Genomic DNA, 26251 nt, shown 5'->3' with positions numbered 1-26251 from the left:
ACAGGGTCAGCTGCTGGTCAGGAGCAAAGTAAGAAAAGATTTTGCGTTCAAACGCGCGGCCATAATTTCTGTACAGCTGGCACCTGCGACTGGTGCACAGCATGAAGGTGAAAGGTCAAAGAGGCAGTTGTTCAAAACTCAAGAATGGCTTAAAGGGACTTGTAGATTAATCTGCTTTATTAACTTCTGTATATTAGATAACTATTGCTGTGAATGACAGTACATCTTTTTTAATAAGTCGCATCTCTTTCTCTTTTAAATTAGCTTTTGAGTAATGAATATTAAATAGAAAGCATTTCAAGGGTAATTAAATGAAAACAGAATGATGTCATTTTACAATTATATTTGTATGTTTATAGAATAGGGGAAGTATAATGTTTTCCAAAGAGCTAAAAAAAAAAAAAAAAAAAAAAGAGCCAGCTATTCATAAAGAAGAACTTGAAATAAATAAGTCACATGCCCATTAGCCTTTGTGTTTAAACTAAAATATATGATGTAGTTTGTGACTTAGCATGAAGTCACTGGGTGCTGGTGGCTCGATTTGGCATTCCCAGGGGCTCCGAGTATTTTCTTTATGAATTAAAGTGACTGCAATCTGTCACCGTTCCTTTATCTACAGTTTAGCACAGTCAGTTTTGCTATTAGTCTGCAGCAAACGTTCTCAGAATAGCAGAGGAGTTGTACAAAATGAACAATGGCCATACCTTTTCCTTCACGTTCATGTAAAACAGATAGAAAACCTTTTATGTGGGGAAAAAATGCAGTTTTACACAGATTTAGCCCAATAATAATTAGGCATGCTTTATAACAGTCTCTCATCCGATATGGCAAATGGCAAGCAAAACGGTTTTTAGCTTCTCAGTTAATGGTGACCGGCGTAATTGGCTATCATTGTAAATTAAGAATAAAAAAGTTCACTAAATGTATCCTTTTCTAAAGCCTCTGCAAGGAAAATTACGAATCTAGGGATTAAATACTGACACCAACCCTGGGGAAGTGTCTCACAGTGTGTTTTCTAAAGGGCTGGTTTTGTCTGCTCTCGAAAGTTCTGCAGATGACACCTCCCTTTTTATGCGAGCGCAGCCCAGGGAGCGGCATTTACCCGCTAAGTCATTCAGTGACAGAAGTCATTCAGGAGTAGCGCTCCCAAGTTGTAACACAGGTGCAGTCTTTCTACTCTGAGCCGTGTTTCTGTGACATGGGACATGACATCTGAGATAATCTTCCTGTGTTGCACCCAAGCCAGCCCGGGGCTCACCAGAGGGATCCTAAACGTGTATGGATGTTATAAAGAAGCTGATGACCTTGACCAGAAAAGATTGGAGTTGGAAGTGTTTCCTTACCCTGCCACTCCAAAGTGAAAGAATTTCCACACCTCCTCCTTAAAGATCTAGACTTTTCCTCCATCCTATAATAGAAGCCTTATTTCCAGCAGGGCCACTAGGACCTAACAGGTCACTATGGAAGAGCGACCTCAGACTCAGATGATGAGGAGGAATCCCTGTAATTAAAAAGAAGTAGAAATAATTATCATATGCAAGGCTCTGTGCTAGGTACTTAACTATATATATGTTTTATTTGTATTTATGAAGTTCTACTTTGTGAGGTAGATACTCTTTTCTACAGTTTATAATCAAAGTATTGTAATTGCAGCTTTAAGAAGTCAGGTAGCTTACTCGGTATCATACAGCTAATAAATAGCAGAACCTTGTGCTCTTAACAACACTGCTTCTAAATGACCTGGGGACGGGATTGGTGGAGCTGGGGGGACAAGAGGGGACACACAACACTCATTCAGTTATAAATCCTTGACTGAGCCAAGGCCCCTTCCTTTGAGAATTGATTAGACAAGAAGTAAGCACTTGACCCAGGTTGGCTCAGTGAGTCCTCTTCCCTGGATTTAGAAACTCCCTGGATTTAGAAGATACTGGGCAGCCTCTGGTCTTCACTTGACTTGAAGACTTGAAAAAACAAGAGCCACGCAGCAGTCTTTCCCTGCTACACACTCAGAGAAGTAGCCAGGTCACAGCGAGAGAAAAAAGCAGCAGCGTGCTGGGAGGATCTCGAAGGAGATCGGCAGCCCCAGAGAAAGACTGAGAAAGATCACACCAGGCTTCCTGGCCATGGTTCCCGGCTGTTGAGAGGCCTGCCTGCACTGCCTAGTCCGGGGGTCCTCACGTCACCCCTTTTAGGGCTGAGTTTTGTCTGTGGTAGTTGCTGTTCTCACAGCCAAAAGATTCTCGACTCAGGGAAGTGTGAGGACAGCGTGAATCGATGTGTATAGACCCATCTAACACAGAGAAGGTATTCAATAAATGGGGAAAATTTGAAAAACAATATACAGGAACCAGTTACTTTTTTATGTCCCTAAGGAGCACATGTATCTGCTGTTCATATATTCAAATGTGGAAAAATTCCCTTGCCAGGAAATCCCGAGGCTGCGACCTCAGCCCGATTACCTAGGTCTTCCTGGCCCTGCACACCTGTTCTGCCTTTCTTAGAGTTTGTGTGACATACATCCTCAAGATCACAAACCCTCACCAGACTGGGTGGGGGCACGGTGTGATGTGTATCTGATTCTTGGCCCCAAACAGGCTTTTCCTCACTTATTCTTCCTACGTACTCCAGTCATCACCTTACAGCGGCAGGGATGAAAATAAACGTCAGGACCCTTTCCATTTATATGTTCTCACACCTAAAGTCTCTTGTGAATCTCACAGCAACTCTAGTGGGCCAGTAGGGCCAGTAAGGTCTATCTTCCTGACTTGGGAATACGAGTACATCCCAGTGCCCATATGGGACAGGAATGCAGAGGTTCAGAGAGGCGAAATAACTTGCCCAACGTCACCCAGCCAGTAAGTAGCAATACCCAGAACGTAACTAAGGCTTTGTTGTCTCTGGATCTAACGTAGTTTTTATGTCACCAAGGCCTCCCAGAGCCTTCACCCACTCATCTTTCCTGGCATTTCTCTCACCTGCATTTCTCCAGCTGGCATGGCGAATGGTATGAGATACTCTTTGAGTTTCTTGAATGAACGGCACTGGATAAAGTGAGGGTCAGCTTAAGGATGGCGTGATTTACTCATTGTACAGTTGTTACTGGTTTTCCACGTACTTGAAGGGTTAATAATGCGTGTGCTAGAGATGTGAGCTGCACTTCATATTCATTTTCTGTCTTAACTGTTGGAAAGTTTTTAACTAGCAGCAACCATTTGGTGAGGCTGTGAGCTCATATATGATGTTAAAGAAAGCTTCTTATTTGATTCCCATCTGATCACTGCTTTCAGAGCAGGGTATAAGTTTCCTAATCCTCTGACCTGTCACGAGTTACTGCTGCTTCATATGCTTTGCAGCCAAAAAGAACTTTTGCATGTTAATTCTTTATCCCGTCATGCTTAGGAAGATGCAGACTGAGCACTCTCAGACTCTGTGAAATTCCGTCCTCCTTCAGAGCTAATTACATGTTCTGTATTTGTTGAGGATTTTCTGCTTTACAACAACAGAGCAGACAGATTTTGCAGTCAATGTACATGGCTTTGAATACCAATGATGCTATTTCCTAACTGTGTCCTTGACCAGGTGAAGCTTACCTCTTCAGAGATACCAACAACTCAGCCAGGGCCATTCTGCACCTTACTGGAACTGGCCCCCCAGATCAAGTACTTGCACTAGTTCCTCCTGTGGTCTCATGCCCAGACTCCCCAAGACTGTGGCCAAGACTCATTGCCTTAGCTCTTTCCTGTTCCATCCCTCCTCAGCCTGCCCCATAACTTGGAACATCAGTACCGTGGAAAAGAAAAACATTCAACTGCATACTTAGTTGAGGTGACATGAATACGGAATGTGAAGTCACCTGCCAAGAAGGAACGATGGGAAGTGCAAGGCCTGGAGAGAGCTCTCTTAGGCCCCAGAGAGAACCACCAGAAAGAAAATCCTACACAAGAGCTCTGTGTTAATGCCCGTACTTAATGTGGCATCTAGTTTTAGATAGGACAAAGAAGTTCCACTCAGGAAACTAAAAGCATCAATTAGAGTTAAGTGCATGATGACCCTTTCTCAGAGACCCTTTAAGATTGGACGGAAACAACTTGATGGGTGGGCAATAAGACACTGATAAATACTTATGCTCTGTGAGTTTCTTAAGGCCACAGAGACCACATTTCAATTCTGTACCACCATACCATGTGTGGCACATAGTAGGAACTCAGTAATTCTTTGAGCATTCATTGAAATAAGCGTGAGAGATGAAGAGGGAGGGCAGAAGGAGGGAGAAGCCCCTAGCATGGCTCCTGACACATAGTAGGCACTTAACACACATGTGTCGCTTGTGTGTGCCTAGCATGTAACGAGAGCTGCTAGTAGAATATTAGTGGCTTGAAACGTGTGCAGGCGAGAGAAAGCTAGTAGACCACGAACGGGGCCCGTAGCCCTCCAGAGGCCTGGCCTGTTTTGGAGTTTGCACTCTAAGGAAGAAGTTCCACCCTCAGCAAATGATGTGTTCTTACCCTGCAGAAGGAGCAAACCCTCCCTCCCCAGCCCCATCTCTTTCCTGAGCCCCCTGTGTTACAGAGAGGCTGGAAACAAATTGACAGAAACCTGGAGGAAAGAACTCCAGTGATTTAGGAGAATGGAAGGGCTGGCTTATGGGGCCAGATTAAAGAAGCTAAATATGTATAGCCTGCCTAAGTGACAACTAAATGGGGCATTTGATAAGTCTATAAATACTTGGAAGATGTAAATGCCAAGGAGGAAAGGGAATTACTTAGCATGGCACAATGGAGTATTGGCATAATGGGATATTATTATGAGAAAGGGAAAATGAAGGTTGGACATCAATAAAAAGCTTCCTGACAAAGAGAACCATTCCTGACAGGGGACACTATTAAGTTACGTGCCGTGGGCCAAGGGAAGTAATGGCAACGCCATTCCTCGGGGTACTGGCAACGGAGCCAGCAGAGACGGGGGCCGAGCTCTGTCCTGGCTGAGGCGCGGGACCCCAGCAGGTGACCTTCCGCGTCTGTGGTCTCCCAGTCCCAGGACAGGAACAGAGCTGCATCTTCTTAGGGGAGTCAGATGGCCCAGGCCCGCCGAGGGCTCGGGCTTGAGAACAGCTACACCAGCTTTGCCCTTCTCCTGTGTCACTGCCAGGTTCAGTCAACTTCAGCGGCACCCCACTTCCTGCAGGAGAAGGCGCGTGCGCTCCAGCACACATTACTAGGCCCTTCACAGGCTCTGGCCCCTGCTACCTGGTCGTCATCCTCTGCCACCACCAGCCCCCCACACCCTCTCCGGTCCCACAGAACTGCTCGCCAGCCCCCCAAATACTTCTCCAGACTTTGGCACCTGCTTGCCCTTCTGCCCTGACTGCCTGTCAGACTTTGCTGATTGTCTACAGCAGCTCCTTGCGTCACCTGTGAGGCCTTCCTTGCCTGTCCCCCAGTCCGAGGCCGAGTAAGTCCGCCCCCTCTGGTCTCTTAGAGCCTCCCAGGCGAGCTTCTGTTTTGGCACTTGCTGTGCCGTGTTGTCATGCTGTGTGTCTCCTTCCCTGCTTGCTAGTGAGCTCTTTGAGGGCCAAGACTGTGCCTTGTGGGACACAGAGCCCGGCACAAAGTAGGTGGTCAGTAAATGTCTGAATAAATCAAGGAATGAGGTTCTATTCCTATCACTCCTTAGGCATCCTATGTAATTATTAGGACAAAAGAGCTTCCAAATCTTAATAACATCTTTGAATCATCTCCTTGGCCTCCTGGCCAGCACTCTATGCCATTTTAGTGACTATAAATAAAAACCCTCAAATCTGAAAGGCAGCTTGCTGTCCTCTGCGGTTTCAACATAAACTCTAGACTAATCTTTAATGGAAAATGCTTCTGAGCGCCCGGTGAACGTGCCACAGAAGTATTTTTTTTTCCTCCCCACACAACATCATTTGAACGTAATAAGTAAAATAATCCTCCACTGTTGGTTATGAAGATTTTTAGGTCCATCTAACTAAATCCCTTCAGGAAATGAGGGAGAATGTAGTGACAGATGAGAGGCAACGAAACATGGAGACTCCGACTGTAAGGATAACATATTCATTATGAACTACAGTATTCATCGCACCCTGCTTTGATGACTGCGTGAGATGCCCTCATGCCATTATGCCTTCTCTTGCTCGGTTTTCCCGAGATTCATTGGGAAATGTTGTGATGACTCTTCATATGCTAGTTCCCCCTCCCTTCCCTGATTTTGAATGGCCTCAGTTGGAGTTTACTTTATCACCGAATATTTTAATATAAACGTGTGCTTGTGGTCTTCTCTTCGTGCGTGTATACGTACGCTGGTTGGGGGCGTACGGCCCCTTGCTTCCCGAGTTCATTGCCAGGCTGTTGGGCTGCGGGACAGCGGCGGCCCCTCCGCTGCACTTAGCACCACAGGGGTAGTCTAGCCCCCAAGCCCTTCTCCCCGCCGGCCGGCGGTCTTCCATCTGAGGCCATGCTCTTAAAGCTCTCACTTTATCTAGGCTCAGTGGGAGGTGGAAAGACGTCATTGCCTGGGAAGAAGATGGGGTATGCAGTTAAGGGCTCTGACCACTTCTGTCCCTTCTACCAGCCTTGCCTGGGTCCTCACCGTTCCTCCCTGGACTTTGACAGTAGTATCTCAACATGTTACCTTGCCTCGCACTCATCGTTGCCATGCCCAGCCTCCCGTCAGCCATTGTTCTAGATCCCAGGGCTCATAGTTATTCGGAAATCTGTTGAAGGCTACCCTTTAGGTACTGGCCCAAACAGCTTCTGCATCTAGCATGACAGCAGAGGCCTTTTAGAGCCTGGACTCCGCCCAGCCTTCAGCTCCCTGCCCTCAGCTCTGCTCCTTTCCATTCAAGAAAGGCCTCTCAGAAGCTTCCCATGCAGGGGCTAACTGTACCTCAGGCATCCCAAGCCCTGTGTGCTTCATCATTTCTCATTCTGTTTCCTCTTTCTAATACATTCTTCTATGGTGATGTTTATATGCGTCTTTTTGTTTTTTAATGATGTGGGGGGGGCTAATTTATTTTTTAATGTTTATTCATTTTTGAGAGAGAGACAAAGCGTGAACAGAGGAGAGACAGAGAGAGAGGGAGACACAGAGTCTGAAGCAGGTTCCAGGCTCTGAGCTGTCAGCACAGAGCCCAATGCGGGGCTCGAACTCACAAGCCACGAGATCATGACCTGAGCCAAAGTCGGACACTTAGACCGACAGAGCCACCCCGGCACCGCTATATGCATCTTTTAAAAGTTCAAGTTAAATTATGACTCATCCTATGAAGATGGGCTGCTCTTTTTAGGCAGAACAGCACATGTGCCTTTGGGAGTCTCTCTTGAGCTTGTACATGTTTTCTCATTTAGGGACCACCAGAAGCCAGTATAGGCCATGAGAGGTTCAAGAATCTGGCTGTGGGGCAGTCACTCGGGAATAAAAATAAGAAGAAAATGGCTTTGGAGTTGAAGGCTATTCCTCTACATGCGGTTTCCCCAACATTCCCACCCAGAGGAAACGCAGATGAAACAAGTGATGCCTAATTTTTACATCAAATGGAGAATGTTCTGCTTGATGCTGGCAAGAGAAGAGTGAGAGTCTCCCAGATAGTGCTGAGTGGCAAACCCTGCAGCCTTGCAGTGTCCCAGGTTTTCTGGTTTTATTTTAATGCAGCAAGCAGCTTTATGAGATCTGCAGCCACTTGAAATATGATTTACTACTCGTAAAAAGTTTCAAATGGATAATGAAGATTCAAGAATGAGACTTACAGCGTAGTGTAGTCAATTTTGTTGCTCTTGCTCTCCAGTACATCTCTGCCATTGAAATGAATTATTTATTATAATTTATTTCAACCATGGAAAATAAAACTGTTTTCATCGTGATGGTGCGCTGTAACGTTTGGAGTAGACACATTACATGCAGTCCTCTCAATTAATTAATCCTGAAGTTTCGTTCCAACTTGATCTTCTCTCTTATAAGCCAGGAGACTGGCAGGTAATTCTTTCCCGAATAAACTATGATTAAAATGAATGTTTTGAGAACTAGGGGTAATGTTGGTAATGGAGAGAATTGAAACCACAGCAAAACTGGGTTGTGCATTTCCTTAGATTTTACAATGGATGGGAGAGGTTTTTTTCATATTCTAGGCAATTTATCACTTGGAGAAAAAGCGCCTTGTAACTTTCTGTCAGGGAGGGGTAGAGGCAGAGAGTGCTGTTAGCTTAGATGTGGAAACATGCGCAGCTAATAGGTGACCAAAACCAGCTGAAGTAATCAGTCCTGCGGTTCCTTTATTGGTAAAAAAGATTGTTTTGCTGGGATTTTCTTTGGTCTTGGTTTGGTTTTTTTGCTTTGAGCAAAGCTAGCATTGTGCAAAGGCCAAAAAGGCAGGACTCCCAAATGAGTTTCCAGAGGAGACTGGGTCACCCGTAACTGATTACAGTCTGTGTCTTTAAAATCAACGCTCACCGCATCCTGCATTTTGCTTGATTTTTTTTTTCTCATTTAAAGTGCCAAATGCTTGCTACTATTATGAGACTATAAAGACACAATACGAACTTTAGGAAAGTGTTTACTATGTACAGATATTAAAAGATTTAATGTAACCTGGCGGGTGCACCTTAGTTGATCCAGGCAGGAAAATATACTTATTTGTCCATTGCTTTCATTTTTCATAACATTCCACTGCTGTCACATCGGTAGACAGCAGACGGATAGAACGATTGATTCCTTTTCCCTAAAGATGACTAGTATCTAATTTGACGAGGATCACATTTCAATATCTGCTGTGCATGTGGCCTCAGGAACAGCACTCGGTAATGACAGCAACTCCCTCACTTCCACGAGCCCTGAAAATAGAAGCTTTTCCTTCTTCGGCAGCGTTCAGATTCTCCTAGACCCTGGATCTCCGTCCCTGGCGTGGGGCTCTGGAGGAAGTGCTGTGGAGATGGGTAGAAGGTTCTTCTGCTCTTTCGGATCCTATTTCGGATTCCAGGCAATCCTCTTTCTGCTTTGTGTTTTCGTGTCACTGTTTTTAGCTAGGGCCAACCTCCCCCCTCCTGTCTTGCGGGCCTTCTGAAAGGCCGGTTTCGTGTACCAAGAGATTTCTGAGACTCAGAGGCAGCTCTTCAGTGTTTGTGATTATTGGTGGTTCCTCAGACATCACCAACGCATTGCATCAAAATCAAGAGCAATCGAGCTTGGCCAGAGGTACGCGTAGTTTTGTGTTCTACTCCTCTTCCCATTAAAGGCCCTGGCCTAACAGATTAAGCCACCGCTTGGGCACAGGGAGCTTCGTCTTGGCCTCTCACCTTTCCTCTGGCTCTCGTCCCTTTGTCAAACCAAAGCCTGCTTCTCAGGCCCTCTTTGCACCGCCTCTCAGACAAGACAGATTACTCTTGTCCCATCCCCATTTTCCGTTTCCCTGACCCAGAGGCAGCAAGGTCGCAGTGTAACTAAAAATCTGTGTGACCCTGAGAAAAGGGCTGGGATAGAGGGGAGAGGTGGACTTCCCCAACTGTACGGAGGATTTGATCCCTGCGGTATCCGGGTTCATGGCATCACGCAGGTTCGGTTTTCTGTGTCTCTGATACAGGTGGGGAGCATGAGGGAGGGTTAGAATTCCTTCGTCTACTTCTCAGAACTCTGCGGAACCGTTTTTCGTCATAGTATTCAGTAGGCTCTAAGAACACGAAAGCGAAGAGTGCTCACCTTGTAGGGAACACTGTAACTCAAAAGAAATTAGCTTAATTTACTAATGTTTTCAATGACGTTAATTTAAATTACCGTGTCCACGGTACTTTTGGTGGGAGGGAAAGTGTTATTTTTAGAAAAACGTTCAGTGGACCATTTTCCAGAGACAGTCTATCAATTATGTCGACTGTTGTTCATCTAGAGAGGCTGCAAATATGTTAACCACATTTATAAAAGCCGTAGGTAGGAGGCGGGAAGATCTGCAGACGCGCCAGGAATCGCTGCCCTGGACCCTCATTGTAGAGGCTCCAGCAGCTGCCTGAGTGTTGAGCAGGCGGCAGGGCGGCTGAACAGAGGAGGTGCGTGTGGGCAGCCTGTCGGGGGGACTCGCTGACGGTGCAAGAATGAGCCCCGCGCAGAAGCGAGCCTCTCCTCCCGCACCGGCCGTCCCCCAGCAGTCTGCAGCAGGGGCCAGACACGCTGCCCCGGCCACCGGTGCTGGTGGTCTTGGTCCTCGCACACGGCCCCAGGGTGCAGCAGGCTGGCATGATGGTGGTGAAGGGCACGGTCTCCAGACTCGGGCAGACCTGCGCCCGTACCTCAGTGCTACCTCACCTCCTGATAGCCGGTGGCCTGATGCCTTGAGCAAGTTGCTTACTCACTCGGGACCTCAGATCCTGCGTCTACGAAGTGAGGACAGTGCCTCCTTCAAGTTAATGCTAACTTCAGGGTTAGTGGAGGGTTAGAGACCGCGTCTCAGCATGTGTTGAGCAGAGTGCCGAGCTCTCCACACACCGTCTCTGTTAGTACCTTGGGGCGGTGAGAAGGCTCATCAGGCACAGCGTCTGGGGTGCAGGTGCTTGTTGGTAGCGAAGATGGGGTGTCAGCCTTCAGCCTTCGTAACCTGGGAGCCCCCCACCGAGGGCTTTCCCCAGGAGCTACTGGCTGGAGGGACACCAGGGGCTTAGACGAGTCCTCAGGCTCTGCGCGCAAAGGCAAGATCCTTGGAAATGAACAGTGTATTAATTTAGATATTTACCCATTTCAGATTTTAGCCAGAGATCGGGGCCAGAACTCTGTGGGAGGTTTTTTTGTTTTGTTTTTTAATGTTTTTTTTTTTAATTTATTTCTGAGAAAGAGAGAGAGAGAGAGAGAGCAGGGGAGGGTCAGAGAGAGAGGCAGATACAGAATGTGAAGCAGGCTCCAGGCTCTGAGCTAGCCGTCAGCACAGAACCCGTCGCGGGCCTGAACCCACAAACCACATGATCATTGAACCGAAGTCGGACGCTTAACTGACCGAGCCACCCAGGCACCCCCAGAACTCTGTTTTATACAATCGTCTTTCGGTTCTTTAGCTCTTTACACACTCTTGATAGTTGNTTTTGTTTTTTAATGTTTTTTTTTTTAATTTATTTCTGAGAAAGAGAGAGAGAGAGAGAGAGCAGGGGAGGGTCAGAGAGAGAGGCAGATACAGAATGTGAAGCAGGCTCCAGGCTCTGAGCTAGCCGTCAGCACAGAACCCGTCGCGGGCCTGAACCCACAAACCACATGATCATTGAACCGAAGTCAGACGCTTAACTGACCGAGCCACCCAGGCACCCCCAGAACTCTGTGTTTTATACAATCGTCTTTCGGTTCTTTAGCTCTTTACACACTCTTGATAGTTGATTCATCCTTTCCCACTCCTTCATTCATTCGTGTATTAATTCTTTCATTCAGCAGCTATTTCCTAAGCATCTGGTGTGTGCCAGATGCCATGCTGGTCACTGGGGATACAGAGAACGGCCCCTCATGGTACCCGCACCCAGGAGTTTACAGTCTAGTCTCACTACCAGTCATAACCCTGCACTCAGGCCATGTGACCCCGGCCATCCTGCTCTACCAGCTTCTAGATCCATTGGGCTTCCTACTTCGTTAGAGTACATACTCACCATCTAGCAGCAGAGAGCATTCAGCCCAAACCACAAGTTTACTTATTCTGCATCAGCAGGAGATAGAACAGGAAGCATCTGAAGTGAGAGCATGTCGTTACCACCTTGCGGTAGGGAGAGTGCGACCCAGCATGTTTGGGTTGCAAAGTCCACTTGGCTTTGGGCTTGTGCCCAAAGCATCTTAGGGTGGGAGAGCTGCTGAGGAGTGAACAGAGATGCAGATGACACAACACCACTTTGGGTTGGTTTGTTTGTTTGTTTTTAATTTTTTTTAGTGTGGGGGGGGTTCTTTTTTGTTTTTTATTTTTTTGGGTTTTTTTTTTTTGAGACAGAGAGTGAGCGGGGTGGGTGCAGAGAGAGGGTGGGGGACACAGAATCTGAAGCAGGCTCCAGGCTCTGAGCTAGCTGTCAGCACAAGGCCTGACGCGGGGCTCGAACCCACGAACCGTGAGATCATGACCTGAGCCGAAGTCGGACGTTTAACCGACTGAGCCACCCAGGCGCCCCCTACATTACATTGTTTTGTCTTTCCAGGTTAGATATTTGTAGTAGCTTTGTCTTTTATTCAGAACATTACAAGTTTTCAGAACAGCAGAAACACCGTCATTCAAACCCCATGCTATTACATGTGCCAGACCAAATAGGGCTGCTTTTTGGACTGTTTCCTATGGTAGCTTGTTTTGTTACTGCAACTCTTAGTAAATTTAGATAATCGTGATGATACTCTAATCTCCTTGATCTGGACATAATCAAGACATGAAATGGGGTGCTTCCTTGAACCACGAAGTTCCACTGCATCACGCCAAAGAGGGAATACTAGTAATTATTGAGTGCCTGCTCTGTGGCAAACACAGTGCAAAATGCTTGACATAGAGGGAGGAAGTCAGTCCCCACAGCAGCCCTTCAGAGTAGTTGCTGTAATCCCTCATTGTATACAGAAGGAAATAAAGGCTTGGAGAAGTGAAATGACTCCCAGCAGCCCAGGTTAGGTAAGCGCCAAGGCCAGATTTGGCCTCATTTCTGACTGGCTCCAAAGCCTATCCCTATCGCACCATGTTGGTTTTGTTTCATTGAGAGAAGCTTCCTACAAGCTCACTCCAACGCCTGTGGGAAGAAGGAAGGAGAAGGAGTGAGTGCTGAGGCAACGTGGAGCATAGTTTTTCCAAGTGGACCGAGCCACACAGCTCCCCTTCCCAAATGGTCCCTGGTTTGGGTGGAGGAGCTGCTCGGGATAGTACAGTGGATAATGTGTGTGTTGGACACGGGCCCTGGGAAAGGCAGCCATGGTTGGACACCTGTAAAATGGCCGTTCCAGGCATCCTGGACCAGTATGGAAGTGAGCAGAAGTTGGGGGAATGGAGGCCCCACTCACAGCGCCCCTTGCACTAATTCCTGTGGTGCTCTGTGACTCTGCGCAGGCTGGGATGCGCTGGGACAGAGTTGCCAAGGGCTCTCTCCTTCCAGTCTTCATCTGTTCCTGTCATTCACCGCAGAGAACCTTCCACCAGAGATTCTGCATTTCCTGGATCGGGATTCCGTACTGAAGCATTTCACCCAGTATTCTTCCATATGGGGAGAGGAGGAGCTTCTCCAAAGGAATTTGCCACATTGCTTGAGCTGTTTCCCCCATACCCTCTAGGATTATTAGAAAGAAAATAAAAAAGAAGAAATCTGGAAATGAGCTGCCATGTCAATACCACTTGAGCAGATTTGCCTCACTAATTTCCATTTTTTCCAGAAGAGTAAAAAAATTTTCTCAAAAATCAGGCACTTTAGCCAACTTTATTTTTAGAAAAGTCTTTTATTCAAACATCCCCTTACTTATTACAGACATAAATACATGCATTCAGACAAATGAATCCACGGGAGAACCGTATAAAGTAATTGGCACATCACTTCAGGATGCTTTGTCAGTTACAGGAGGAGTTTGGTGCTTCTAACTTTAATCTTTTCCATTAAAATATCCATTCTGCCTTCAGATTCTGAAGCCCATAATATTTTAGACCGTCTCCATAGATCTGTTAGTTTTGCTTGTCAATTTAATTTGTGGCTCTATGACTTGGGTTAGCTTGTTAGATTGTACGCAGAAACATGTAATCTGCAAACGATGTTCAGCATGTCGGGCTTAAGCCATGCCTCTCCCCCACAGAGACTGGACATACAATAAATATGGAATTGGCGGATCCCATTCGTACCCCGCCGAACCGTTAGGGAGATGACGATGGATGGGATAGCAGATGGTTAGAGCTACGAAGATGCTCATTGTTGTTGATATCATATACCTTAAGTGTGTATGGCACTTTTTACTCTTTGCAACATATTTTATTTCTACCATCTCATTTGATTCTCAGAGCTTTCTTGTGCTGGGTTATTATTTCCCTCTTTATGGCTAATGATAGTGACCCAGAGAATGGGAGAGGTTCCGTAACTGGCCTGAGATCACAGGGCGAATCGGATTGCAGCAGTGCAGTGATGAAAGCAGTCACCGAGGCCCGGTCAAGGGGCACGTGGGTGGGAGCCTTTGCCACGTAATTGCCATCTCCCCTCCCCATTGGGGGCAGGGGCTCTGAAGCTGGAGAAATGGAAGGACTAGAGATGGGAGGGAGAGTCCAAGGAAGGGGAAGCGCACTGCCAGCTCCACGTAGATGAGCGCACCTGCCTCGCCGCCGCCCGCCCAGACTAGTGCAGCAGCCCCCTCGCTGGGCTTCCGTCTGCCCTGTCACCTGCAACAGTGCACGGCGTACATGTCCCCAGAGGGATCTTGCCCAAGTGCAGATCTGAGCGTGTCTCCCCTTTGTTGCAAACCCACCACGGGCTCCCACTTCGTCAGCATGAAGTCCAGGCTCCTCAGCAGGATCCTGCCAGCACGACCCTGGCGTCTTGCTTCGGGCCGCCATCTCTTTGCTCCCGCCGCACTCAGTTCATTCCCAGCCTCCTTTCTGGCTGCTCTCTCTGCCCCGAATGCATTTACGATGCACTCCTCAAACCGTACCTTCTCTGTGGAGGCTTCCCTGACTTCTCAGAGACCCAGAAGCACCCCTCCTCCTGCTGCTGGCCCCTTGCACCTGGCCCCGCCCGATGTCTGGCTATCTCTCTGCTCCATGCTCTGCCTCAAGAAGCTTCTGCCTCCTCAGGGCACACGTTGTGGTACATGCCTGTTCTCTTAGGTATCTCGCAGACTTTGAATTTAAGAGGATGCATGAATACGTACATGTACAAGTGAAGGGAGTAAGTGAATCAGTGAAGAACAGATGAGCCTGAGCCGGTAGAAAATAGGACATTCCGAGGTCACATGGAATGTATGCCATTTCTCCCTCCCTCTGAGAGATGGGGCCCTTCATAACTTGACCTCTGGTGAAATGAGAGGCCGAAAGGAAGGGAAGCTGGGCTTTTACCTGGCGATTTAGCATGGAGGGAAGCACACCAGGCTTGAAACAGAGACTGATCCTCTTAGCCCTGTAGCCTCTGACTTCTGCCCACCCAGAAGGTTCTCACCAAAGCTTTTGGTGGTGGGAACGCTTGCTCAAGGAGCTGGCCGAGAGTTCCTACATGCAGCATTATAGACTCACAGAGTCAAGGCTCTTTGTCCAGGAAGAGCCCTCATGGCTGTTGGCGAGGTATAGGGTAGAAGGTAAGCACACAAAAGACCTGGGACTGAGGGGACCTCTGAGCCAAGGTCTTCATATGACTCTGTCTTCTAGATGATGTCTGTCCTCATGAACACCATTGTCTTTGAAGACTGCCGGAACCAGTGGTCGGTATCCAGGCCTCTCCTGGGGCTCATCCTGCTCAACGAGAAGGTGTGTGTGATCGCAGGGAGGTCCATGGGGGGTGCTCACTGGCGGGAGGGAGAAGCTGGGACAAGAAGAGCAGAAGGAACAACAGAGCTTGGGCTGAGACCTCAAACGCCCCGGGGCAAGGCCAGATTCCCCCAGAAGGCCCTTCCCCAAAGATCTTCTTCAGGTAAGTGGAGGCCTCAAGACCAGCTGTCCCGGACCCCAGCACCCCACACCTGGGCAGAGGGGCTGCTCAGTAGTGCTTCAAGCTCAGCCTCGCCCCCCTCTTGTGTTTCCTGGGGAATTCTGAGCAACCACTCTCCTGCCTCTTTCGTGCCTCCCTCTTACATCCGGGATCCCACGGCCCTACCTTGTAGTGGCCCTCAGGGACTCACTGCGAAGCCAGCCCCCTTCACCTGGGAGCACAAGTCTCCAGCTCGTTAAAGGCACTCCCCACCCAGGGCTGCCTCCCAGGCCTTCCAGCTTCCTCTCGAACCCACCCCTGTCTCCCCAGCAGTCAGTAGGAACAGTGCATTACCGCTCAGGAGAATGAATTGTCTATACAATAAGATAGTACTGGGGAGAAAGACAGTGAGATTAGAGGCAGCCGCATACATTAAAATTCAAACTGAAATCCCAGCCTTGGAAGGAAACTAATAGAAGAAGAAAATATATCAAAAAGAGAAGAGCTGTCTCATCATTCACCTGTGCTGAAGTATCCAATTTTAGCCACATTCAATAGCACTGTCATTCATCTTCCCTTGGTGTTATTGTGATTTAAATCCAAGCTCTATAAAAGAGAGCAGTTCTTTTAAAATGATTGAGAGGGAATAAGGGCAAATTCAGTGTTTAGAAAAAGCTTATGACATCACAATATTATACTTTACTGATGGAGGCAATATTTCACAGTTTGGGATGAAAAACTAATAATTTTCTATTTGGTGTGAGTCACTGCATCATTATAAAAGGGAAAAATAAGTAGTTTTGTGCATTCCCAATCTTGTTCAGGAAGACATTGTGGTTTAAGTATAATGCCTCTGATATATAGTATTTAAGTATTAGTCTGACTACATATTAATTATGTGTGTTTTTGATGTGGGCTGTTTTAATGTGTGATGGAAATTAAATATCGTGCTGTTTGGGCTGGGAAGGATAAGCACATGACTGACAAGATGTTGTCTTTGTGCCGAAATTAAGCTGTTTCCGGTGATTAGAAGCTGTGTGTGAGCACACAGAGAGCTTGTGTTTGTGTAAAAGCCAGCAGACCCCCGCCGAGGAGAAGGGGCTGTGCAGATCTTTGTGCCCGGGTGTGACGGGTGGCTTTCCTAGTGCAGGAAGGCCCTCCCAGAACTAGGCAAGCCCCTCTAGCACCCCGCCTCAGCAGAGCAGATCCAGCCTGACCCAGGGGACAGGGACTTGGGACGAAGTCTGAGGTTGTTTGAGAAGCGACTCAGAAAAGCCAAATGATGCAGCCTGAGGGGGGCCCCTGGGCCTTTCCTCCAGTCACCCCAAGCACTCCCTGCTAAATTCTTCCCCTAGGGCTGAAAAGGCCCTTCCTCTTTCAGCCTTTCTGTGACGAGTGGAGAGGAGACCACGTGCTCGGTCCCCCACAGAGGACCTAAATTGCTCAGTGACCGTGGGACAATACAGCAAGAGATCTTTATGAGAAGGGATAATACAGTTTATACCCAGGAATGTATCTATTGCTTTGGTTTTCTCTGAAGGCTTGAAGTTCAAAGTGGGGCCTGGGCCGAAGCTCCCCTGAGAATAAGGAGCACTGAGCAGGTGGAGCTGGAAGAACCCCTCCCCCACAGCTCTCTTGGGGCCCAGGTTTGAAGTCAGGGCCCTGAGGCTGTTTTGTCTCCCACAGTATTTCAGCGAACTGAGGGCAAGCCTGATAAACAGCCAGCCTCCCCCCAAGCAGGAGGTCCTGGCCCAGTGCTTCAGGAACCTGATGGAAGGCGTGGAGCAGAACCTGTCCACCAAGAACAGAGACAGGTGAGCACCGCCCAGTAAGCCCAGCATCTCTGGCTTATGGAAACGAACTGGGGTCGTGCCTAACACAGCTCACACACGGATGTTACACCTTGTAACCCTACACTCCCTTTGTTCCCATCCAGTAAATATTACTAAGTAAGTATTTGCTTTTTTTTTTTTAAAGCAACATGCTAGGCACTATTTAGGGATGCAGAGATGAACAAAATGCAGCCTGTGCCTTTACGTACTTTATAATCCGGCAGAAGGTATGAAAAATAACTCATTGAAAAGGCCGGAAGAAGGAAACTCAGATCTACTATAAGGGACAAGGAAGGCTTCCCAGCATTTGAATAGACCAGCTTTGAGGTCAGATGGACTCCAATTTAAATTTTATCCCTGCTCTCTATAGGCTGTGTGACAGTGAGTAAGGCAGTCGACTGCTCTGACCCTCCGTTTTCTCACCCACAAAATTGGTTGTGATATTTAAATGACAGAATGTAGTAAAGCATGGCGCCTAAGACATAGGAGCCACAGCAAACATTAGTTCCTTCCTCTGCCTGACCTTTAAGAGTGCCTAGTTTTACAGGTGCCAATGAGAACTACATGAAAGAAACCCAGACTTAGCAGGTATGCCTCCATCGTTCTTTTTTTTTTTTTTGGAGCACAAAATTTTATTGAGCATCTATTATGTGCCAGACATTGAGGATACCAGTGGTGAACTAATTGTTCAAGGTTTTTGCCTCATGGAGCTTCTAATGGAGGAAACATAATAATGAACAAGAGAGGAAGAAAATGTTGCGGGGGGCAGGGGGGACAGAACTGCCTACACCATCCTTTTATAAAAGTGTCAACATTCGGACACTTCACCACTTGAAATGTGAAGCGTCGGTCATCCCAGTAGCCACGGCAGCGTGTGGTGGAGTCACCAGCCTGGGCCCTGGCAAAGCCAAGTCGGACAGGCTCTGCAGACACCTACCCTTGACTGCCTGTTCCGTGCCACAGTCCTGTCAGGCAGAAGGGCAACCTCTGAGGCCAGCAGAAGAGACTAATGAATGGGCACAGCCCAGGTGCCTCGGCCAGGGGGAGCCTGCTTCACCTGAGGCTTGGGAATCTGAGTACCAATTAATTCTTGAAAATGATGTCAAACAGCCCTCCTGTTCGAGAGAGCACTAGCCAGCAAGGACTAGATGCTTCCCTGGACCATGCACTCTGTGAAGTACTTCCAGGCATTGTCTCAACTGGCGCAGTCAATCCACACTTCAATCCCATGAGGCAGGTACTCAAGTTGAGCAGCAAGACAAGAGGTTAAGTGTTCATCCATGATCACCCAGTTAAGGAGTGGTGGAGCCAGGATTTGAACTCTGGTAATCTAGCCCAGTGCCCTTTATTTTTGAACCAAGCTACTTTTGAGAAGACCTGTGATGCGTAAGTGGATTTATATGTGAACTCAACCCAGTGCCTGGCACATAAGCTTTGATTCTTTCCTTTATATTCCTTACCATCTCTGTGTAATTTGATTTTTAAAAAAATTTAAATAGTAACACCCACAAAATGCACCCCTCAAAATGGTCCGGGTGTATATGGCGGTTACCCTTGTTTTCCGGGAGGGGAAGGAGGGGAAGGGGGTGTCGGTGGCCAAAAGTAATGGCGGCAGTGGAGGCGGGAGGCAGGAGCTCAGCCAGGACCTGGGGCTCTCTCCAAGGTCCTGAGCTCCACAGTGCCTTTACCCTCCAGAGGCTCACATAACCCCCGCCTTGTCACTGCCCTTAGCCTTTCTTCCTCTTTCCACAGGTTCACCCAGAACCTATCCGTCTTTAGAAGAGATGTGGCCGAGGCCCTGCGGACTGATGGCAGCACCGAGCTGTGCAGTCTGGATATGATGAGCTGACCGCCCTCCCTGACCATGTGCCAAGAGCCTTTCCCAAGAGACTCTTGTGGGTCTGGGTCCCGGGACAGTGATGTTGACTAGCCCAGGAGAATCTATTTTTCAAAACAAGCAACAACAAAAGCCCTACCTTTTTATAAGTCTGGCCTAATTATAAGAATTTATAACAGTGCACAAACAATGTAAATTCAGTCTTTGCTCGGAAAAAGCAAAAGATGTGTTTTCAGTCTTTCTATAAAATAGCATTATCTTTGTTCTTATAAATGCTCCGAGAGGGTGTAGAAACAATATTTAACCAAAGAACTTAATAAATCAGGTTCGGACCTAAGTGTGTCCTAGTTAATGGTCCTCTGTTGTAATCAAGGCTGTGAATGTGCAGGAGACGCAGCCTTCAACCTGGATCCTGAGTTGAGACAAATACCATTTGACCCCATTAAATTAGTCGTTTGTTACGAGTCTGAAAGCAGCAGCGTTGGGGTCTCGGAGCTGTGGGCATTTCGAAAGAGCCTGGAAGCGCTCCGAAGCCTCCCGCAGGACTGCACGCAGCCCTGTTGGCCTCAGCAGCATCTGATAAAGTCGAGAGACAGTAACACAATTAAATGACTTACAAATAACGTTTGCTTTCCACTGGCATAAATCCGAAGTGGTTCGGTCTAGAAGAATTAAGCTGTGCAATTACTGCCTGCAGAGATACTCCTCCAGGAGTCGGGTGGCCCCTGCAAGAAGTTCTGGGTGGTGCCAGCACCCAGTCCTTCTCCCTCCACTCAACTTGTAAGACAAGCTGAAGGTGTCTAATTAAAATGTACATCCCAGGCAGCTCTGCCTTCTTGAGCCACCCACAGCAGTTGTGGATTTTCAGAGGATCAGGTTTCCATCCCTCCACAAAAAGTCTTACTACTGTGGGGATTGTAACAACCCAAACCCAGGATATGAAGGAGGCCTTTCCAGTTGTGATAGACTGCAACGAGGCTATTAATTTGAGATTGCCACTGTCTTATGGCTTTTGTATCTCACTGCTCTGTCCTCACGGTTCAGGCTTGTAATAAATACTGTGCCCTTTATTTCTAATAAGACATGAAAGGTTGGCCTTACTGGTGAAGACGAAGTAAATCCACAGGCTCCTGTGATAATCACGTTTCCCAGACTAGTGTTTCCTGAAACCTTTCTTGATACTTGAGTTTAGCAACAGGCTTGTCACATAAAAGCAAAATCACCCAAGTTCATCTCGAAACGTTTTCCTTCTCTGTGTGAACCCAGGAAATCAGGGAAATGTGTGTGACAGATAGAGTTACTTCTGGTCTTTAATGAGTAAGTGGGCCTTAGCCTTACGCTAGATTTCTTTAGCACTGAGAAGTGTAATTTTCCTTGAGAAGGCAAACCCTAAGCCTTATAAAACATCAACTATTTATACAAGTCTGACTTGCGGATGGCCGCTTCTCGGCGGCCTATTACTGCATATTCATCTCGCAAAAGTGCTTCATAGAAGGCCTGACCCACTCTGACACTTCTTTTTTTTATGTTTGTTTATATTTGAGAGTGTGTGTGTGAGAGAGAGAGAGCATGGTAAGGGCAGAGAAAGAGGGAGACACAGAATCCAAAATGGGATCCAGGCTCCGAGCTGTCAGCACAGAGCCCAACGTGACGCTCAAACCCACGAACAACAAGATCATGACCTGAGCCGAAGTCGGACGCTTAACCAACTAAGCCACCCAGGCGCCCCTCTGACACTTCTTTACCAAAGTCTAGGACCTGAAAGCACCATATCGTCTGCGTTGAAATGCTCCCAAGAAAATAGCAGCGTGCACTTGCTTTTCTTGGCCCCACCGCCAAAGGTCACCTGGTGCTTTCACAGCAGCCGGAAAGGCAGCAGCAGCCTTGGCCTTGAAGAGCTGTTCCCACAGGAGGACTCCTCAGGCCTGCCCCCACCCCTACCGCCAACCTCCGCCTGCTCGTGGTGGGGGTTCACAGCGTGCGCTGTGAGGCAGCACACAGGCTGAGAAGAGACACAGCAAATCCTTAATAGAGTATCTGCCGTGCCCCTTCACTTGGTCATCACGAGAGCCCTGTGAAGGCAGATGGCACAGTACTCTCACCCTTCGGATAAGGAAAGTAAGGCCCATAGGTGGTACACGGCCTACACAGGTCACACAGGCGGGATCTCAACCCGTGTCTCTCTCACCTCGAAGCAATTCCCGGTTTCTTCCAAAAAGACCTGGATTTAAGAATGGTGAGTTGAGGGGCACCTGGGTGGCTCAGTCAGTTGAGCATCCAACTCTTGATTTCGGCTCAGGTCGTGATCTCACCGTTCACGGGATCGAGCCCCACATTGGGCTCTGCACTAACAGCACAGAGCCTGCTTGGAATTCTCTCTCTCCTTCTGCCCCTCCCTCCCTCTCTCATTCTCTCTCTCCCTCCCTCCCAAATAAATAAAAAAAGAAAATTAAAAAGAATGATGAGTTGAAACCGGTTAATATTTACATCCACTTCCATTTGTTTCTCTGAACTCTGTTGCTACAGAACAAATTACCCCAAAGTGCATTGGCTTAGAACATCAGCGGTTATCTTACAGTCTCTGGGGGGTCAGAAATCTGTAGCTGGATCCTCCGCTTAGGGTCCCTCACAGACTGCCATCCACGCTGTTGGTCATCCCAGGACTCAGCTGGGGAAGGATCTGCATCCACACTCACTCGTGGTTAGGAGTCGGTTCCTCACAGATTGGTGTCTGAGCCTCAGTGCCTTGCCAAGAGGACCTCTCCACAGGGCAGCGCTCAGCGTGGTGTCTTACTTCATCCAGAGCGAGCAGAAGAGTGAAGAGAGTGCTGCAGTCTAGAAGTCCAGCCTCTTAGCCAAGGTCAGAAGGGGCGTCCCATCACTGGCCGTGTTCTGTTGGAAGTAAATCCCTAGGCCCAGCCCATACCCAAGGGGAGGGGTTACCCAAGGGCATGAATTCCAGGAGGCAGGGATCTGCCTCTTGGCAGGGTCTTTGGAAACCATTTTCAGAGCTGCCTGCCACAGCTCTCCTAACCAGTCTGCACTGGAGAGGTTAAGTGTGGCTACAAGTTTCTTCCTTGAAACCTGGAAAGGAATCTTGATTTTCTCTGGAGGGTGCAGTTCCATTCTGTGCCCCAAGGAAGAAAAGCTGGCAGGGAAGCTGGGATGTTCCCGGGGCACATTATACTGCACACTCGGCCCGCTCCTGAGGCTGCCTGGGAGCTATGTCCCTACCCACCGCCTGCCCTGGCAAGGGGTAGTGAGGACTCCTGGGGAAACCGTTCCCCGGGGGTCACTTTATCCCGGCAATAAGTCAAGCATTCAAGGGCACACCCAAACTTGTGGAATCTCCACAAAAGAGAATGAGTTGGAGCTGTTCTGTGCTCGAACGAGATCACAGTTGCGTGTAACTCACATTCAGCACCAGGAAGAAATAAGCGGTGCAGGCAGGTCTGCGGGGCCAGAGTGAGGGTGAGGTGGGAGGGGCAGGCCTGAGAGAGGCGCACCTCATGCTCCTGGGGAGGCTGCTGTGCAGACGTGTATCGTTAGCGCAGTGTCACCGGGGTGGGGTCGAGCTCATAAGCGAGAAACAGCATGAAGGTGTTTTGACCTTGCTCAGTGTTTGCCTTCCACACTGACTGAAGAACCTGCCCCTGAGAAAGCTGTATCCTGCTTATATTCCAGATGTTTCCATTGTTCTGTGCTTTCCATTCAGGCTTGTCAAGGATGGGGGGAGGGGGGTGGAGGGATGAAAGAGCACGAGGTCCCTGTGCCATGCAGTGATCCCAGCTGCCCAGAGTCCCCTTAGCTCCCCAGACTCACTTCCACTGGCCCTGCCAACATAGAAGTGCCAAAGGACTGTGGTACTGGAGGTCTCTTTCAGCCTGCAAAACAGGCCTGGCATCTAGCTGAGACCCTTGACAATTCGTTACCCACCAATGGGGAGCTGAGCATGAGAACAAATAGGATAGTCTGGATGAGAGAAATTGGGGAAAGTGAAAAATCTGGCAGATGGGAACCCCATCTAGATGGAGGTCAGTCTAGCAGTTTGGCAGTGGTAGCCTCCGGGAGAACTCAGCTCCTTGCAGTGACGTGGGAAAAGCACCCGGACAAGACAGCACGTGAGTAGAAAAAGAGAAAGTAAGTTTCAAGGTGCACATTAATTATAAGCACATTTATTTTTGAGCACCCACTGATCACTGCAAATTGTGATCTCATTTAAATTAATGTTTCCAAATAAGAATGTCAAGTAAGTAATATTATCCCCATTTTAGAGATGAAAAAACTGAGACAAAATGACTGCCCCCCCAAGCCACAAAGCTATTAAGTGGACAAGCCGGATCAAAATCTGGTCAGCCTGGGGCACATGGGTGGCTCAGTCAGTTAAGCATCTAACTTGATTTCAGCTCAGGTCACACAATCCAAGACTCTTGGGATTGAGCCCAGTTGGGCTCCATGCTGAGTGTGGAGCCTGCTTAAGTTTCTCTCTATCCCTTTACCCACTCATGCTCTCTCTCTAGATAAAAATAAATAAAAATATTTTTTAATCAGATCAGCCTGACTCCAGAACTCATGTTTCTTAACCTTTATAATCCCTGAAACTGGGTACTTGACCACAGGACTTCAGGGACAGTGGATGGGGAGGTGGGTCCAGATCCCTCCGGGACCCCCACATGGAGCTGGACACTCTCAAAGGCCAGTCCAACACCTGGGTTCTATGTACTGTGTCCACGGGGTTCTGCCACCGATTCATCCTCCTCCCTGAACTTCATAAAATCGTTCTTGAGACTTTTTAATGTTTTATTGAGGTGCAAGTTTACGATGACAGCAAACCTTTCAAACTACAGCAAGAGTAACCTGCCTCCTTGGCATATTAAAAAATAATGGCAGTGTCGGTTTTTACGTCCCATAGTTTGGATTGCTGATAAGAGCGCTTCCTTGACAAGATTCTTTTTGAGGTTTACAGAAAGCGTAATAAAATATGTAAGTTACATTTCCACAAACAAAAGCTATAACATAAGTTATTTATAAGCGTGAGATACAACAGTATCACAATAAATAAACCATAAAGGGTACCTGCAACATCCATCTTAATGTAATTTGCCCAACCAAAGTGTTGAAACGAAGTCAAATTTAGTAGAGGAATCTGTCAGGGAGAGAGGAAAGTTGTAGAGCACAAAATGGAGAAAATGGCTGATGGGCGGTGGAGGGAAACAACGAGGGCATGCGATCAGTTTAGGGGGTACCCAGATGGCCCCCACATGTGGCTGCCCTCAGTGCCCGTCATCACTCCCCTGCACCCGTGTGCACTGACCAGTCCCTGCCTCCCTGCACGCTGCCATCTGCCCCTGGTCCCTGCTCGCACGCTCCTCTGCAGCCTCCGGTGGCCCCTCTCCCTTCCTGTCTCACACCCTCCGTCCTGACCCCCAGCCCCACGGCCAGCTTCTTGATGCGGCTGCCAGCCTCTCTGCCTCAAGGCCAGGGCCCCGGTTGGACTCAGCACAAAGATCCTGAAAATCGTTCATTCACTCATTCATTCACCTACCACAGATAAAGCAAAGTATGAGACGAAGTCTCTGCCTTTGGAGAGCTGGTAAACAGGATAAATAAGATGGGTTTCAAAGGCAAAGAATGTAAGAATGAAAATAAACAGGATAGAGAGTAACAATGGAGAGGGGGCTATTTTGGAAGATGGGCAGAGGCCATAACTGACCTGTGTCTTCAAAGATGGAAAGGCAACGGGGCGCCTGGGTGGCTTAGTCGGTTAAGCGTCCGACTTTCGCTTAGGTCATGATCTCGCGGTTTGTGGGTTCGAGCCCCGCGTCGGGCTCTGTGCTGACTGCCAGCTCAGAGCCTGGAGCCTGTTTCAGAGTCTGTGTCTCCCTCTCTCTCTCTCTCCTAGAAATAAATTTAAATAAATTAAAAAAAAAAAAAAAGATGGAAAGGCACCAGCCTTGGGCAGAGCTGGGGGAAGTGAACACTGAACCACGTACATACACAATCCTGGACGCACTTGGATCCCTCTTCCCATCCCTTCATCTGACCTTGCTGTCAGTTTCGTGCCACAAACTCGTGATGAGGGACGTGGGTCCAGCCCCAAGACATGGAATAAAATACTGCCAATACTGTTCTGTCCTGAAGGAGCTCTCAGGCTAGCAGAGGGGACAGACCATGGCCAGCCCTCCCCCCTCTGCTTCCGAGTGCCTTCACCCAGCTCCTCCACTGATTCCCCACCCCACCCCACCCCGGCCCCTCAGCCCTTACTACCAGAGTAAAAATGGGAGAATGAGGTAAAAAGGAAAGTATGGGCTCTGGAGTCAAGACAGTACTGGGTTCAAACCCCAACTCCAGCCTTCCCAGCTGCATGCCCCTGGGTGAGAGACTCACTTCCCTTAACCACCTGTCCTTTGAGTCTCGTGATTGGTGCCAGGGGGGAGGGGGGCACAAAGACCACACAGTACCAGGTGGCCTTTGCCTTCCTCCAGCTGGCAGAGTCTTGGGCCCTTGCAGGACTCCTCAGGAAGGTCCCTTTCCTAATCCTTCCCATCATGGGGAGGCAGCAACAAAAAGCTCAAACTGCCTTCCTCCCACTAACAGATGGGCAAACTTGCCCCAAAGGTGGGACATGGTCCAGAAAATTTGAAAAAGTGCTCAGTACATGTGTTGAATAAATGAATGAATGAGTGAATCTGCGTGGCAGGTGTCTTTAGAGCCTCCCATACTGAGAACCACAAGGGTCCCCAGAGACTTCGAACTCGGGGGTGCAAACCAAGAGTGGAAAGTGGACAGGTAAGCAACGTGTGACGTGGTATGTGTGCCAAATTATGTGTGTGTGTGTCTTTGTCCATGGAAGTAGTCCATAACATTTTCATCAACCTTTCAAATAGGATCCCCGACCCAAATATGTTTAAGAGCCCTGACTCAATCTCTAGCCCATTTCATAGATAGGGAAACTGAGTCCAATTCACAGAAGAAATCAGCAGCAGAGCGAGACTGGACTA

The 26251-nt window shown here is 48.1% G+C and overlaps 1 protein-coding gene across 1 annotated transcript in view; it reads left to right on the top strand.

The window, feature by feature from the left end:
* Positions 1-19587, top strand: part of RANBP17 (RAN binding protein 17) — a 302985-nt gene extending 283398 nt beyond the window's left edge. The window contains exons 27-29 of the mRNA XM_077757358.1: positions 15323-15421; positions 17268-17395; positions 19166-19587. Of these exons, the coding sequence (XP_077613484.1) occupies positions 15323-15421; positions 17268-17395; positions 19166-19262 (324 nt within the window). The 3' untranslated portion in view covers positions 19263-19587. The remainder of the gene's footprint in view (positions 1-15322; positions 15422-17267; positions 17396-19165) is intronic.
* Positions 19588-26251: the final 6664 nt, after the last annotated feature.

The sequence above is a fragment of the Crocuta crocuta genome, unplaced genomic scaffold (genome assembly GCF_008692635.1).
Source record: "Crocuta crocuta isolate KB4526 unplaced genomic scaffold, BGI_CrCroc_1.0 scaffold131, whole genome shotgun sequence".
Classification (NCBI taxonomy): Eukaryota; Metazoa; Chordata; class Mammalia; order Carnivora; family Hyaenidae; genus Crocuta; species Crocuta crocuta.
Note: the sequence above shows the minus strand (reverse complement) of the source record. Positions and strands in the feature narration are given on the sequence as shown.